Source organism: Ammodytes marinus, assembly GCF_949987685.1.
Source record: "Ammodytes marinus genome assembly, chromosome: 9".
In the NCBI taxonomy this organism is placed as follows: domain Eukaryota; kingdom Metazoa; phylum Chordata; class Actinopteri; order Uranoscopiformes; family Ammodytidae; genus Ammodytes; species Ammodytes marinus.
This window is the reverse complement of record NC_137213.1, coordinates 18,707,122-18,723,797: the sequence shown is the minus strand read 5'-3', so window position 1 is coordinate 18,723,797 and position 16,676 is coordinate 18,707,122. Positions and strand designations below refer to the sequence as shown.

The following is a 16,676-nucleotide window of genomic DNA, read 5'->3' as shown; positions in this document are numbered from 1 at the left end:
GTGTCGGTTTGAGGCTTAGCAGTGGGGAGTTTTGAGGTTGGTGAAGTTCTGCTAACAGTTGGATTTTGAATCCCTGCGTGGGTCAGCAGCTGCTTTATAGAGGGGAAAAGTACAGGATGTAGGGTGTTTGTTGCCATGGCTCATTGTATGCCTCAAGCTTCTGGAGGTGGTATGCTTTATATGCGCTCCACAGCTAGCAAACCCTCAATTAGTGAGAGCAGAATTTTTCCGCAGCCGGGCAAATGCATCACATTGCAGTTTTAGAAAAGATTTATAGTTCTTGTCTTTGGCCAAGGAAATGACGGTCAGTACTTTTTTCTGTCTGTTCTTTCACATTCATGGCATCCATGTTCGACTGGTTAATCTGATACAATTGGAGCTGCAGGCATACGTGGGTGGTTTCAACTAGAAGGGTAAGCTTGGCTAACTAGAAAACATAGGACATTTTGGCCACAGTAGCTCCAGGGCGAGACTGACGTTTAATTTGCCCATAGCTGTCAGTATAGCTCCTCAAGTTCTGTTGTGCACTGCGTTGTTGGGAAACAGTTCATACTACTTGCTGTAGTTTGGTCTGGCTTTGCGAGACTAGGAAACAGTCAACACCACACTTACCAAAAACAAGAAGATGTACCATTGTAGCAACATTGTTCTGTAATGTATGACATAAGTGTATTCTATAGTTCTAAAATCAGCATTATCTCCTCTCTTGCCAACTTGCCCTCTATCAGGGATTCATTTCACCAATAACCTGAAACATCAGCCTTTGGTTCACATTTCCCAGTGGAGTACAGTGTTACAGAAATGCTTGTGTAACAAAACAAAAAAAGAACCAAGTCCATACATTTGTGCAGTATTGGTTATAGTGCCATTCAAATCCTATAGCTACCTGAGACTGCGTGAGCGGAGCCTGACTGCGGGCGGGGCGTGCGCTCCTTCCTCGTCTGCCACACTCTCTGTGCTCCTGAAATGTTTGAAGAGGAAGTGGAGGTCGTCTTGAGTGGGCTGGTAGGGCAACTGGTGCAATAACTCCTGGGAAGAAGAGGACTGGCAGGGAAAAGTGCAGACGGGGTAAAGAGACATGGGGTATGTGAAAGAGAGAAGTAGAAAGTGGGAAAAGAACAGTTAGTTCACCAGAATATATTGCGATAAAAACAATCAATGGCTAGTTCTCACAGTATTTCTTACGTTTGTGTTTTTTTTTCATTTGCATATTTGTACTAATGTCAGTTTGTGCTTCTACAGCGTTGAGGTATAAAACAATCTGGGATTAAAGGATTTCTTCGTATAAGAGATTCACACCGCTGCTCCCTCAGATTAGCTCATTATCCTGTTAATACTCAGTCTTAAAGGTGGAGTTAGCGAATCTGGAAAGGGCTTGTTTTCAAAATCACTTTGTCAAAATCAGTGAATATCTCCTCACGATCCGCTACCTCAACGTACTCTGTGCTGGAAAAAAATCCAGTGCTGATACCTACACAGCCTAAGCTCTGTAAACAGGGTATGTAAACAAAGGGGGCCCATTGTAGCTAGCAAAATGCCACTTTACAGAGCCAAGGGTGTATTAAGAATCGCTGACCCCACCTTTACAGGCTTTCATCTTCCGCTATAGATTTGAATGAGATGTCACACTTCAAAAGGAAATGCTGAGAAATGCTTGAATACAATCACAAATCCCTTTCCAATTTGAAAAGAAATGACTCAAAGAGTAGTAGTGTTCCCCTCTCCTGAAGCAGGATTTTTCTCTCCAGCTGCAGCGCACCCCGGGGCAGGCGGCAGCGGCTGTTGTGTCAGCCATGCATGCATTAGTTTTCTCTTTCCGAGCCAAAATGTGTGACACGCAGCCTGGAATGTATTAGGAATACCATCTGGCTGGGATCTTGTGTTTCATTGGAGGAAGAGCAGGGAGAAGAGCAGCTTGTCTAACTGGAGGAAAGACAACAGTCTAACAGGGAGAAAAAACTGAAAGGCAAACGGAGAGAAAAACAAACAGAAACTGCAAAGAAAAAGAAAGAAAGCGAGGGAATAAAACGGAAAATAAATGGAAGAGACAGAACGACACCCCGAGGAGGAAACTGGAGACGTGTCAGAAGCGAGCGAGGGCAGCATAAAGACCTCACTGACAGCGAGCCTGAAAGGGGCATTGTGTGGGGAGGGCTGACCTCACCGTCTCCGAGGCCATGTGGTTGGGCCATACAAAATAACAGCCGTGACGGAGGAGACGGGTATTGTTTTAACAGCCAGTTGCAGTTTCAGTAATGACTTTGGAGACACAATCTCAAGATAAACAGCGCAGAAAACCGTCAACAAATATCTGGTGGTGGGCGTAGCCGGGGCAGCACAACGCATTCCTGAAAAGGAAAAGCTGTGTGAAGAAAATGTGAAACGCTGTGCAGTCGCTGCATGCGTGTGTGTGGTATGAAATCAGGGGGAAAAAAGCGTGCATTTCAACCTGTGATCTCTTACCAATAAGAGTTATTATTCCTGTACTTTCCCTTGGTCAAAAGGGGCTTCACATCACACGAGTACAAATCACTTTGGTATGAAGTCAGTGTTAATAAGAATGACCATATGGTAACCACATGTTAAAATAATAATTATCACTAAAAATCACTTAATCCCTAAAAATATAAACTTTAATTCAGCCATAAACATTTGGTGTATTTTAATCATTGTGTATGTTTAAAACGGTCCTATCTTAAATCCCATCTGTACTGCATAAATAATTACAGTACAACTCTGGGAATGGCATCTGAGGATTCCTTCCTATTTCCTGTCTGCAGTGGAACGTGCGATAAAAAAACTGATGATGGAGAGATGACTCCTCACTGGACATATCCTGTTATGACTGAATCATTAAGGGATACGACGTCTTTCTCCACTCAGCAGTTTTTTGGGATGTATTGACTGTCTGTAGTAAAATAGGGTCGACCGGACTCTCAACCGTGCTGTTTGATGGTGTGAAGTTACCACCCTGCCCCCGATAATGTACACAAATCATTTCACCTTTGCATCATACTTGAGTTTAAATGCTCCCCCTCAACACTTTGACTTATTTTTTTTATCCGAATAACCTTACTAAAGATATTTAATTTGTTAATTTTCTTGCGTTGCAGGCCAAAAAGTGTAAAATACACATCCACAGCTCATAAAAAAAATCACTTTGTATGCTGAGTCTACAGTAAATCAACAAGCTTTTATAGACACATGTATGTCTTACACAGTGTGTAATCTGATGAGATTTACAGTTTTGGTCAGTCAGCAATTTAAGTTTACAAGACACCATGTCCCTTGTATACTGATTGATCCACTCACTATAAGTGAGACAAGGCTAAATGGTCCCATGGCGGCAGTTTGAAAAGAGGCTGCATTTCTGATAAAGAGAAGAGACAGACCTCACTGACACTGAGAAATAAGACAGACACCTCGAGAAGAAAACAGACGAGAGAGTCAGCTTACAGATACCGATGAACTGGGCGCATTGGTGCAGTATCCAGAAGAGGGAACGGACGCCACGGACCACCTTCGCCCATCCGCTCTGCCCAAAGAAAAACAAAGTTACAGACTGATTAGCGCTAGCTCCTTATCAAACGAGAAAGTCAAGCAACACATCCTCTGTTGACTCACTACAATATTCACCTTTTCTACATCATGTGCAATTCTATTTTTTTTTTAATGTTGCCACGCGAGCTTAAAGCGATAACATTTTATGCGTGAAACTTTTGAGAAAACCTTTTTTTATTTTTTATTAAAAAAATATTTGTTTTCAATTTCTTACCTTTCAGTGCGGGCCAGCTGGCTGTACAGATGCAAAAAGAGAAAGACACAAATGGAGAAGATGAGAGAGGAAGAGGGGCAGGCAGGGACACAAATGGAGAAAGAAAATAAGCACTGTTTAATGATAGTGACAGAGTTAGTCTGGCTGTCAGAGTCATAGCCCTGTGTGTCTGTCACAGCTCGCAGCCAGTGGCAGTCTGCTGCTGTGGCTGCTGAACACCTGCCAAGCTGCTATCATCACCACAACTGAGACCCACAGACACTTGGCTTCTGACTACTTGTACACATATGCCAACACAAAACTCAAAAACAATGCCCATTATATATGCAACACACACCCAGACCACTATTACAAAGAGTGTGTGAATGTGTGAAATATCTACTTGATCTACTTGGGGCCTCTATCTCCATTGTAACCTTGCTTTTCCATCTAAAAGCCAGGACACACCGGTCCGACAACCGACCGTCGCCCGAAAATGGAGTCTGCCGTTTCAGGCAGCTCCAGTCTCCCCGTCACGGCCAAAAAAGTGCCAAGAACACACCGAGCCGACTGCTGACTTTCCATAAGCGCTGCGCTTGCGCGGGACGTAATGTCTCCATAACAGCAGGCGGCGCTAATCTGTATTTTGGCCCAAAAAAATACGGAAGCCGGAAATGATGGGACAGCTCTCTAGACCATAAACATAGATATAAATACGTATGTATATATATATATATATATATATGGACCATAAAGAGCACCATTTTAAGCAGAGAGTGTCGAGCGTGGTGTCGAGCAGTCAAGAAGGGTTGATGCATGTGCAGTGGTTGACACTAACGGTTGCCCGCTTGCCCGGGGCAACTGAAAATAATGTTTGGGCAAGTTGTGATTGCTTTTTGCTTGCCCGAACGGACAAGTGGATTTTAGAGGGTTTGTCTGTAGTCTAGGCTATGTATTCATGTGTTTTACAGTCTGCAAAAAAAAAATTTCCCCCGCTAACTCACACAAAATAGATCGGCTATATTCGCAATTGAGCAGCTGCGCGCGGCAGCCAGCAGCATCACGGTCGCTCTTTCGCACTCGATCTCTCTCTCTCTCTCTCTCTCTCTCTCTCTCACACACACACACACACACACTACACACAGCCTGTGTGCGCGCAGTTTCGCTGTCTACGTTCCGAAAGCCGGCTCTATCCTACGGACCTGGTTCCGCTATATTCAAAACCCAGAAATCAATAACGTTTGAGCTTATCGATACCGCTATGGAGTCCAGTAGTCTAGGTCACATTATGTAATTTTAAATATCGAGTCGGGTCATCTTCATCTAATTAGGCCTACTTCAGCGTATTATTCCATCACTGGTCCGCATCATGGACTGTAAAAGTGTTCTACCTTCGACTGTCTTGAAGAAACTCCTTCAACCCGCTCCGTCTCCCAAAAAAAAAAAAACTCTTGTCTGCTGAGCCGCTGCCGCTGCAGAGGAGCTCGGCACCGTCTCATCATTCATTCAATGCAGCGGTGATCAACAAACGAGAGACTGTAGCAAGTCCCGCAGTTAAAAAATCGGATAGTTTTTAAATCCATATTAAAATCTGCAGGATAAGACCTAGTTAGCTAAAAAAATCGCTAACGGTTCAAATGTGATGTGTTCAGGTCGGCTCAGTAAAATGATTATTAGGCAAAGGTCAATAAAATGACATCATGATGTGTTCAAATGTAACATCAAGAAAATAAGAAATTTGAGTTTTTCGCGGGAAGCTTGAATAATAGCCTACAGTTTGGGTAAAAAACTTGTTTTCCCAGCAATATAAACTAAATAGTAGGCCTAAATATGGAATTATGACCTGCTTAAAGTCCTATCCTGAACTCTGCTCATCTTATGAGCAATTAAAGCAATAATACCAGTTCTCTTTAAACAAAATAATAGAAAAGTATCGATAAAGATTTGGATTGTGGAGTCTTTATAATGGTATCAATATGAATAGAAATTAATGATCCCCCTCCCTACTTACAGTGTAACTGGGCAATAGCTTTAACATGGTGGACTTTAATCATTTTATGGCACACGATCACTTTTTGGCACAATGTGACTGTTTTAAATAAGTAAAATAAGTTAAATTTTTCTGAGGAAGCTAACATTCAGCTTGACTCTGAGCTAGACTGAGTTTTCTGAGCCCCTGGGCCAGGTGCATGGCAAAAAGAGGTCCTTTCACGATGCTGCAGCAGGACCAAGCTCTTGGCTGTATGTGTGATGTCATGATATCTAGGCTTATATGAATTGTTGTTCGTTTTATGTGGTCAGGATGAGACAAGTAAGCAGTGTTTGCATTTAAGAGATACTGTTCGCTAAAATGTATAATTGAATTAGCCTATACTGTATACATCATTGTTTAACAGTTTTTTTGTTTTTTTTGGGCAAGTGAACGCAACATTCGGGCAAGTAAAACATTACCTGTACTTGCCCTATGGGCAAGTGCATTTGAAACCTTAGTGTCAACCCCTGATGTGAGTACTCGCTGAACGAAACAAACAAACACATTAAAACAATGGCTAGCAATGCGATACTGTTGTCAGTTGTTTGTGCTACCCGCCTCACTTCCGGGGTTCACTGATTCGCTAGCCCTCCACCAATCAAATTGCTCCTACTGAAAGACTGCCCGACGCCGACTGAACATGTTCAATCGGTTGAAAAGAAGCCCGACGACATCTATGACGGCCGACGTCACCGAACACACCAAACAGATTTGTGTCCCCGCCCCCTCCAGACTCTGCGACCATGTCCGATGGCCGATTATCGGGCCGGTGTGTCCTGGCCTTTAGATGGCTGAGTAAGTGGCCTAGTTTCCCTCACTGATCACAGTGATCACAAGGGATCATGGTCAAATGTTTTCTCACACAACACATAAACAAGCATCTTGGTGACATGAGGCTATATCAGAGGTGAGACATGGACATTGGATGGTTCTGCTCGGAGTGTGACCGAGATCTGGGGATTAGGCTGTGAATTAGACGTTTGTGTGTGCCCAAATGTATGTCATCCTCTTTGTGTTATTAAATGCCTTACTACTGATACTATGTTGTTGCAATAAGCTCCTGCAAAGCTTAAGAGGATGGAAGCTACGATTTAAATGGGGGGGGGGGAAGGTCTACATAGACATTTAAAATAAATTACTGATATGTGATTTGGGTTTGCAGTCCCCGCACACAAGGGTTGCACCCATGAGGTGGATCCTTATCAAGTCATTCCTTCATTTGCATTAAAAAGGCGTACCTATTCTTTGTGGGAGTGCCAACTATTGCGTGTCTGGTTTTTCAATGTTAACAGGACACAATAAATGCACAAACAGCAGGGCTATACAGCTCATGTGAATAACAAATAAGACCCAGTGGAGGTCTCAAAAGTGCAGTCACAGCATCCGTGTCCGTACTGGCAGCTTCAAAAGTCTCAATAAATTTAGATGAGTCATGTAGGCCCGTGCAGAGCAGTTGTACCAGGGGACATACCCTCACCACTTCTCAAAATTATGGTGCAATATGCCATGCTGCACTGCAACATTATATGCTAATGCTTGGCACGTGAAATTTGAGAATACACTTTAAGTGTATATGCTGCTGTATATATACAGTGATATGGAAGAACCATTTTCACAAAAATTCTCATATGTGTGTACTAGCATATGTGGCCCTATTTTTAAGCATCTTCTTCAGAATGAGCTAACACTTTTTCTGTTTCTCAACCAGGATGCCAGTCCCAGCTACATTTCCGCTAAATCCCATAACTCTATACACACAGCTTCAAGATGCGTGACGAGAGGGCAAGCTCTGCTATTTTTCTCTATAATCACAACTGCCCTTAGTAATGAGCGTGTGCACTGACTTGCCACCCTAATTGGCTTGCAAAATTCCTAGACCAATGTCCAGCAAGTGGCCCAAGGGCCTTTCAGCTGGTTGGATTTACTTCTCCAATGACTAATTTCCACTACAGGGGCAAAAGGGAACAAGTCAGAGCATGTTCATTATTCACGTAAAGCAAAATCTTCCCAAACCGGGACTATAAGGGTTTATTTGGCATGTTTTAATTGGATTAAGCTTAAAATAAGTGTAAAAAGTTGATGATGCTGTGGTTAAGTTTTGGTTTTCGACGGGCAAGGCATTAAACTTCCAGGAGGAAAAGGCCCTAATGGGGCAGTTTACTCTCACAACAAGTTCTGGTTACTAGTGTTGAATGAATCGTGACTGGAAATATGTTCCTATTGACGTGTAATCCTTAAATTTTTAATTGAAACCTTCTGCAGTTTTTTTCAGTTCACATCTTTGCAGAACGAAAAATAAACCTACTTTAAAGTTTAAAATGTGCATTTATTCCACTGTTTCTTGAAGGCGTCTGCACTGCATCTCTTCAGCCTTTTACAATCAGTCTGTTTGTATTAAAAGGCAGTTGAGTTTATTCTTACCTGCGAGCAAAGTTGGCAGAGGTGCTGGCAGAGACATTTCTGGGGCTTTCTGCTGGGCTGCTGCCAGCTGAAGAAGCAAATAAACAAAAATATTGTTATTAACTTTGAAAATTGAAGCAAAGGAAATACACCGACTTATGCCTTTTCATATGTTTGATTCTTTCCACTGACTGTGGTCCAACAGAAGTTCACTAGGCCTCTTTTTAATTAAAGTATCTCAAGTTTAAGCAGACAGCACCATCAAGTCCAGCAGTTGGTCACATCACCACATATCTTTGAAAGGGTCACCAAAGGGTTTTCATGATGCCAGCCCCCAAGGGCAAAGCACTAGTCTACCACACCCTTATTCATTTAAAAAAGTAAACTGTCTGCAGAGAATTAATGAAACCATTCAGCATATCAGGCAGCTGGATCAAGGAATGAGTGGCTAGAGGAAGCTAAATGAAAAAAACATTGTCATGCAGAGAAAAAGTATGTTTTGTCTTGTCCACTATACTGTGAGCGCATTATGATCTAAAAGTCTTAAAAACTTCTTGAAGACAGCGGAGGGAAACCAGAGCTAGTCTTGTGAGATACAGTATCAAAAACAGATAAGATAAAACCTTTACTCATGTGATGATCACATTGTATGTGTAAAGTATACGCAAAAAACTCTAGTCTCATTGCACTTCATCTACCACTGAGCCGCTCAGACATGCAACTGAAAACCACGCACACAAGTACCTGTGGCAAGTGGGAGAGGCGAAAGCGGGCGTGAGAGCGTGGGCGACGGGGTCCCGACTGCCAAACTCCTTCTCTTGTTGTTACGGGAACTGGGAGAGGAGGGAAGAGAGAAAAACATTTGCTCATGAAATGGAATTACATACAAAATCAACCCCAGCCCATGTTGATTACCAGTCAGATAAACATCAGTAAACGGTCACGTGAAATACAACACTGTCACGTGTTGTTGAGGAAAACACAGATAGCTGTAATGATATTGGCAACGGTGTTTACACACACACACATGCATAGCTACAAACATGTATGTATGTAAACATATAAACAGACACCAACACAGAAAAGTTTGTATTGTGTGTTACATTTGGCTAAGGTGTGTGAACACTCAATAAAAACAGATTTCTGTGTTCTTGTAGAGGAAAAGTGTTTCTGACTACAGGAGTTTCCCAAAAAGTAGTAAGCTATTACTCTTGACATCAATGATTATCCAATGATGTCCCCTCCTGTGTCTCCAAGTATGTTCATGTGAGAACATGAGAAACATCTGGAAAGAGCCATGCTTATACCATTGGGAGACCCTGATCCAATAGAACAGCTTTGGTCGGCTGTTACACAACGATGCAGAGACATAACGTGGACCCAGTGACTTCCAGGACATACTATATACCATCAAATATTCATCACCATGGCTGAACTCAATCTGAAAGTAAGAAAATCAAGGATGAGGTTGTTCTTTAAAAATTGTACAGATTCAGATGTTCAGCAGTGGATGCAACTTTTGATACAAGCTTTTTGTGAAAAAAAAATATATATATTATCGGCTCCATCTAAACTTCCAGCTTTTAAAAAGTTATGTCCAGTTTTGGTTCACAGTCAGAGTGACACATACTGCTGTTATTTTGAGAGATTTTGCAGATTGTATTTGTTGTTTTGATGAAAGTTGGTTTCCTTTTGCTCCGCTGGTTGGGTTTAACTTGCAACCAGTGTTCCTCTTGGTAGCACCAGCTTTGTTTAAATATTGTTTTAGGATTAAATACATTGTTAGCGTGCAGATTTTTTGCAAACGCATATCACTTCTTTGACATTCTTTAGGGAAAAGGAAACCTTTCTCACATAAACAATAGTAACTGGCAGACCGGTTTAAAAGCTGGCATATTGAACTAAGAGGAGCTCATAGATGCTGGTGTAATCATGACGCAGGTACTTAAATGTTGTAATGTTATTTGTCCACCTGCTGCATTTTTTTCTGCATATGGTGCCTGGATGCTTCTGTAGGCGAGTGCTACCTCTAAGAGTGCTTCCTCAATCAAAATAGGATAAGGCATAATTTATAATGTGTTTTTTACATTCATCATAAAGCTGGATGTTATTTCATCGTGCATTTTTTTCATCCTGGAAATATCTATGCCATTCTCTCTTTCTCTCTGGCAATGGCCTAAAATAATTGAGGGGAGTGCCGAGACAACAACAGATTCTGACATTTCTGGGTCGGTGCTGAGGCAGATTCAAACAGTGTATGGCCCCCAACCAACCCCAAAAAGATTCTTAAAGTGGCAGAGACAGCACAGCAACAAAGTGATGGGAGAGCCAATGAATGCTTGACTTTGGCTTCAATGACACACCGACAACAGGGTGACTCTGCAAGCATGCACAATTTAATTCTTTCATATCAGAAAATGAGTAAACAGTCAGACACCCTTTTCACACCACAGAGCTGGGGGAACAATTGTGTCAAGGCATCACTGTATCACACAGTGACCACGAGTAAGCTTATCATCAGCTGGCAGTGATAAGGGCTGTTCGTATTTGGGACTAACAATAGCGGTTTGTGTGTAACTGGCTGGGCAGGCAGACATGTAGCATGATGAATGTAGGCCACTGAGGTGCAGCAGGCATAGCATGTCTCACATGTCTGCTGCTGATGGTGAAGGGCTGCATTTATTCACGCAGCTTCATTCAAAGTCACGCTGTGCTGAATGGAATGGGTTTCATGACCGAGGCATGTTGCCAAGCTGCATGGAAAGACTGGATAGTTTGACACTGCACAGAGTTGTTGGCAGCATGTTAAGGAAGAAAAACGATAGGCCGCTATTCCTCCAAAACTTCCCTCATTAGCAGTGGATCATGACGTTGACAGAAGCTATATAACAGACACATACTGCACCAGAAGCAGAGGGAAACAACACAGCACTATAGGAACCACTGGAGTTACGGAAATATAAAAGGCCATACATTAGGATAAGCTCACTGTGAACTCACTGAATGTCAATGACACACAGTCCTTGCTGGGCATGCAAGGCAAATGTCCATACTCTGGGCCTACTTTGCGAGGGCTGATTCAATGTATCTAACCGATAGAAGAACATTTACAACAATACAGTCCCATCAACCACATCAGGGTATCGATCTGCGCTCGGACGCTGTGTCGCTGTATGCGACAGCTGGCAGCAGACAATGCAGTCTGCCCACACGCACAACACTACAATGGCCACGTTTCTCCGTCGGAAACCAAAACTAGGGCGGATGTGACCGATACATACAGTAACGTACTGTCGGCTATCTCAGACACCACACTAGTGTTATCTGAGCTGTACATTGATAATGTTACCAACCACTGCGGAGGGGCTGCGTTCGCGTGTTGTTGAGGATCAATGGCTCCACATGAACGTTCAACAAATTGCTGTTTGTCAGACAGTGAATGGCACAGCTCAGCGGGGAGCTGATGACAACCACAAGCCGAGCAGACGGTTTTTCGCTGTACGGACGTTTAATCGAGGATGTGTCGCTTTTGTCTGCACATTCAGAGCATAGCTATCATTAAAACAGGGTGCATTGTCGTTACCTTTTTGATCTTTTCATCATGGCCCCAGTCACAAAGCTAGTTTTGTAGCTCGGCAACACGGTCCAATAGTAGTTTTGGTCAGACATGGTTGATGCTGGTGGCCGATAAATCCAACCCAAATGTGAGATTATCCCCTTGTCAAAGTGGGAGCATCGTGATACAAATTCCGTCGTGTGGAGTTGTTATTATTGGTGGTGGGTTAGGCCAGTACGCAATGTCCAACGGCAGAAACTCCATTCAGCTTCAGTACAAAACGACCCCAGACCCAAGACACGGCAGCTCGGGAGTGATGAGTGACGGCGACGGCCATGTCCGCTCGGCTCCTTCTCCTTCCTTGTCACCAGCAAAATTTCCGGAACAGGACGCCCTCAGTGGTACTCGACATTAACGAGTGTTATCTTCGCCAAAATATGAAGAGTGAGTGACACAAACTTTCCAGCAGCAACAGCAACGCCGCACTGCGCAGCCGCATCAGCGCGTGCCGGAGGGAGGAGGGAGAAATGATGCCTTCACAACTTGTCGGAAATAATGTTTCGACGTCCAGAGCACAAACACATCCACCCAGCGGAAACAGGAAGAAGACTGAGGTATAGCCTACTGCATTTCCAGTGGTAGCTACATTCTAACAACAGTTAAACATCTACATCTTAATATTCTTATTTTTTTAAATAATAAATGACCTTTGTGAACAGCGAGACGTATCTAATCTACATTTTTAGTTGTGGAACCTACGACTGAGTTGAAGAACCTACGAGTAGTCATGAATGTTGCATTTATGTCATGGGGGATATTGAGATTCTCATGTGATTTTCATGGATTTCAAGGATTGCATAGGACATGTTTCAAATAATTCAAACTGTTTACTTTATATGTAAAACCCGTGATAAACACTGAAATTATTCATCTATTTTATGACGCAGCCGTGTTGGGAATGTTGTCCAAGCAAGGAATTTCAAAGCCAGATGAAACATAACAATCTCCAGTGTGTTCTGGGACTTCCCCGGGGTATCAGACAAATTGGACATGTGCAGAAAACCTCCAACAGAGGAGATCCAGCTTACAGCTGGCCAAACCAGAAACCACCTCAACTGGTATCCAACAATGGGAAGGGGCAGCGGCTCTACTTCAAGCTCCTTCTGGCCCAAAGAAAGCTCATGCGCATATTACTATTGATACATCTTGGAGGTGTTGACTCATCCTAGCAGCTTCACACCGGATTACTACACAGTTCAGTGAGTGCTGGAGGTTATGGTCTGTTGAAGCCAACAGAACCACAAAATCTGCAATAAACAGTGAAGAAGTGAATTCAGAGTGCCCCCAGAGACTCTCCTCCTCTGCCTGTATCCATAAACCAACCAAATCTGTATCAAGGAGCAACCCTGTGATATAGGCCAAGACTATACCGGCAGAGAATACAGACTCAGTTCTCACTCCGATTTCTAAGGACCATATAAGCCAAATAGCATCATACCCATTACCCCTCCCCATGACCCATGCAAGGGTAAAGGGCTGGTTCACTTTTCCACAAGAAAGTCGGAATCCTTATTGCGCCTCCTATAGGCCATATTATCTAAGGTTCGACAATTGGTCACGTCGTCCTATCCAGCAGCATGGCCATTGGAAGAAATTGAAATAAGCACTCTCAAAATCTTCACTGTATCCTATACAGATCTCCAGGGGACCCAAAAGCCCCAGATTCAGATGTCAGTTGTTTTGAGGTCATTTGATTACTTGCAAATATGTTTGGGAACGACTTGTGAGCTTGAGTCCAATTATATTATTATAAACTATTACAACAAAAAGGGGGTCAGTACGGCCTTACGGCTAATTTTGTTCCCTAATGAATAAATCCAGCTCTGCTAGGCTATTATAACCTTTAAAATACACCATAGAGAATTTTAAGCAAATCACGTATTACTAAACATTTCCAGACACACCACAAGCCCCTTCTAAAATGTTTTAGTGTTTATCTCTTGACCATCTACTTTTATCAACAAAGAAATATATGAGTAAAGTAAGTTATTTAAAATAAATTATATGTTTTGACTGTTTAATTGTTGGCTTGACTTAAAGGGGTGGAAGCCTAATCATTGGAAGAAAATTTAAATGCCCTTTTTTTGGTCTTAGACACTTTGACTATAGCAGAGCAAAAGCAGTATTTTTAACTCTTGTAAATCTTTTAATCTGTTTGTGATCTGTGCCCCCCCCCCCCCCGCCTGATTCTAATATTCCCTCTGACATTGACTGTAAAACTGGTCACTTGTCAGGCTTAATCTCTGCTCTAAAGACAGGGTGAAGTCCCAAACCAGATTAGAGTCAGTAAAAAGATTGATGTTTTTCGACTACAGGCCACTCCTGTTTGAACAGTAAACTCACAAGCAAGTTCCTTCATGCTGTTCAGCCGCGTCACACCTCTGTTGATAACACTTGAGGTGAACTGGTAACACACACTGCTGGGTAGAATTCCTATTAATCATCATCTGATGACTGATGACGGAATTCTGGTCAGCAAAAAGATTTTGAAAAAAACAAACAAACAACACAGAGCAGGGGCGCCCTTAGCTCAGTTGGTAGGGCGTCCCCCCCATGGGCCTCGGCCAGCAGCGGACCAGGGTTCGATTCCAACCTGCGGTCGTTCTCTGCATGTCACTCCCCTCTCTGCCCCATTTCAACTCTGTCTCTACACTATCAACAAAGCATAAAAATGCCAAAAAAAATATCTTTATAAAAAATAAAAAAACAACACAGAGCAGTTAAGAGCTGGCTAAGCTTGTTTGCTCAGTTCACATTTTTTAATCACATGGACGCCAGATTGTCAACACTGCTGTAGCAAAATTAGGAAACTGATTTGGATTTTCAACGTTTAGTCACAACACGATAAGCATTTCTTGCATACAGTGACTCTCCCACTGTTTTCAAACTCAAACTCGTCTAAGCTGTCATACTGCTCTGACTTCCAGGCAATCCTCATAAGCAGTTTGAGAAGTTCTCTGGTTAGGGTCAAGTACCTTTGTGACTGACAGGCACCTGGCTAGTCCTGTTTGCGGAGGAGAAAGTGGAGCAAAGACAAGGAGACAGAGACAGACGAAGAGAGCACAGAATGAGTCGGTTGATAATACTTACACGTTTCCCCTGCGAGGAAGGCTCAGTTCTTTCTAGAAAAGAAGAAATATTGAAATAAGATCAATTCCAAACTCTTTCAGCTATCAGCTCTTTAAGCAAAGAGAAATATGAGTTGTTTGTCAAGAGGGCTTCCTCACAAATTAATATTTATTCATTGTCAAGAGGACATTTCCAATGTTTTATATTTTTTTTACTGTTATGAAAACACACGTTTACCCCTCCAAAGAAAAATTAAGGAATGGGAAGATTTATTTTACTGTCTCAACAGGTACTTCACAAAATGTTTTTTTTTAAATAATGAAACCAAAGCAGTTTTTAGATGGATTTCCCTAGAGCCTTACCCTGTTCTGTCACACTCATCTTCCCTTCAATGCAGTGTCTATATCATTAGCTGCGGCGTGGCCTAGTTTCTTTCACGACAAGCGGGCCCTCAGTTTGTTTACTGCAGAGGATACGAATCCTCACAAACCCATGGCTGCTGCATTGAGTTCAGGCAACCGCAAAACTACCCTTGCCAATTAGGATTTGAAGGAAGGGGAAGTGTGGCACTCAGTTGGACTGAGAGAGCTTGTGCATGAAATCACATTGAGGCTACCTGCACTGATTTCATCTCCACTATTTTCCATCACCAAGTGACTAATGAAAAAATCACACTTAAAAAAAGTAGGTAAAAACAATCAATTTCTGCAGAAATAATATATTTTAAATACTGTACTTTAAAGGTGGAGTCAGCTATTCTGGAGAAGTTCTGTTGTCAAAATCCCTTTCTCAAAATCAGTGAATATCTCCTGACAATCCGCTACCTGTCCGTACTGTGTGCACGATGGAATAAAATCTGGTGTAAATACACAGCCTAGGATCTATAAAGTGGTATGTAAACAAAAGGAATGTAAACAATGGGGGTCCACCATAGCTAGAAACATGGCAATTTACAGAGCCAAGGCTTTGTACTAAAACAAATTTTTTTTCAGAGCAAACAGAGTATAGACAGGTACAAAAAATTATTTTGACAATAAGCATTCTCCAGAACAGCTGACTCCACCTTTAAGCTTAATCAGTAATTCACCATTTAATAAAGACCCATATCATTTATTTGCCACAGCATATTGAGTTCAATGGAGATGTGAATGCAAACCGGAATAATTTCAACTAGAACTGCAAGCAGTTGTGAACGGGGGGCAAGCCTCCCACGCGACTCGGGATCGGGCGTCGTCGTCCGCGGCGCCGGCCCCTCGCTTCACGGAATCCTGGGATGTAAAGTTTTTGACTGTCGGACTTTCGGTGTGGAAGTTATAGCCCCAAACGCGTTTTCCTTTGTTGTACCGCCACCTAGTGGCCGGGATGTCTCAATTTTTTTGTCTGCGTACCAGGCACGGACCTGGATCTAGTCATGCAAGTGCCATGTCCCAAGCCTTTACGGTTTGGGCTGCAGCACCAGTTCTACGCGACTCCAAATAAGAATAATAACTAGAACTGCAAGCAGTTGTGAACGGGGGCCAAGCCTCCCACGCGACTCGGGAACGGGCGTCGTCGTCCGCGGCGCCGGCCCCTCGCTTCACGGAATCCGGGGATGTAAAGTTTTTGAATGTGGGATGTTCGGTTTGGGAGTTATAGACCAAAAGGCAAAACAATTGCAGAGAAAGATGCTCAAATGTGTTTTTGGCACCCCCTTTTGTTTAAGGAAATTTAAGGAAAAAGTAGAACCAACCTGAGAACCATAGGACAAACACATGTGTGAAGTTTAGTGTTAATAGGATGAATCGTTTTGGATTTAGGAGCAGTTT

The 16,676-nt window shown here is 42.7% G+C and overlaps 1 protein-coding gene across 1 annotated transcript in view; it reads right to left on the bottom strand.

Moving 5' to 3' along the window:
* mast3a (microtubule associated serine/threonine kinase 3a) overlaps positions 1 to 12,161 on the bottom strand; it is a 34,896-nt gene extending 22,735 nt beyond the window's left edge. The window contains exons 1-6 of the mRNA XM_080034575.1: positions 11,770 to 12,161; positions 8,931 to 9,019; positions 8,208 to 8,274; positions 3,776 to 3,796; positions 3,457 to 3,535; positions 887 to 1,044 (exon numbers count right to left, since the gene is read on the bottom strand). Of these exons, the coding sequence (XP_079890701.1) occupies positions 887 to 1,044; positions 3,457 to 3,535; positions 3,776 to 3,796; positions 8,208 to 8,274; positions 8,931 to 9,019; positions 11,770 to 11,855 (500 nt within the window). The 5' untranslated portion in view covers positions 11,856 to 12,161. The remainder of the gene's footprint in view (positions 1 to 886; positions 1,045 to 3,456; positions 3,536 to 3,775; positions 3,797 to 8,207; positions 8,275 to 8,930; positions 9,020 to 11,769) is intronic.
* Between the last annotated feature and the right edge of the window lie 4,515 nt (positions 12,162 to 16,676).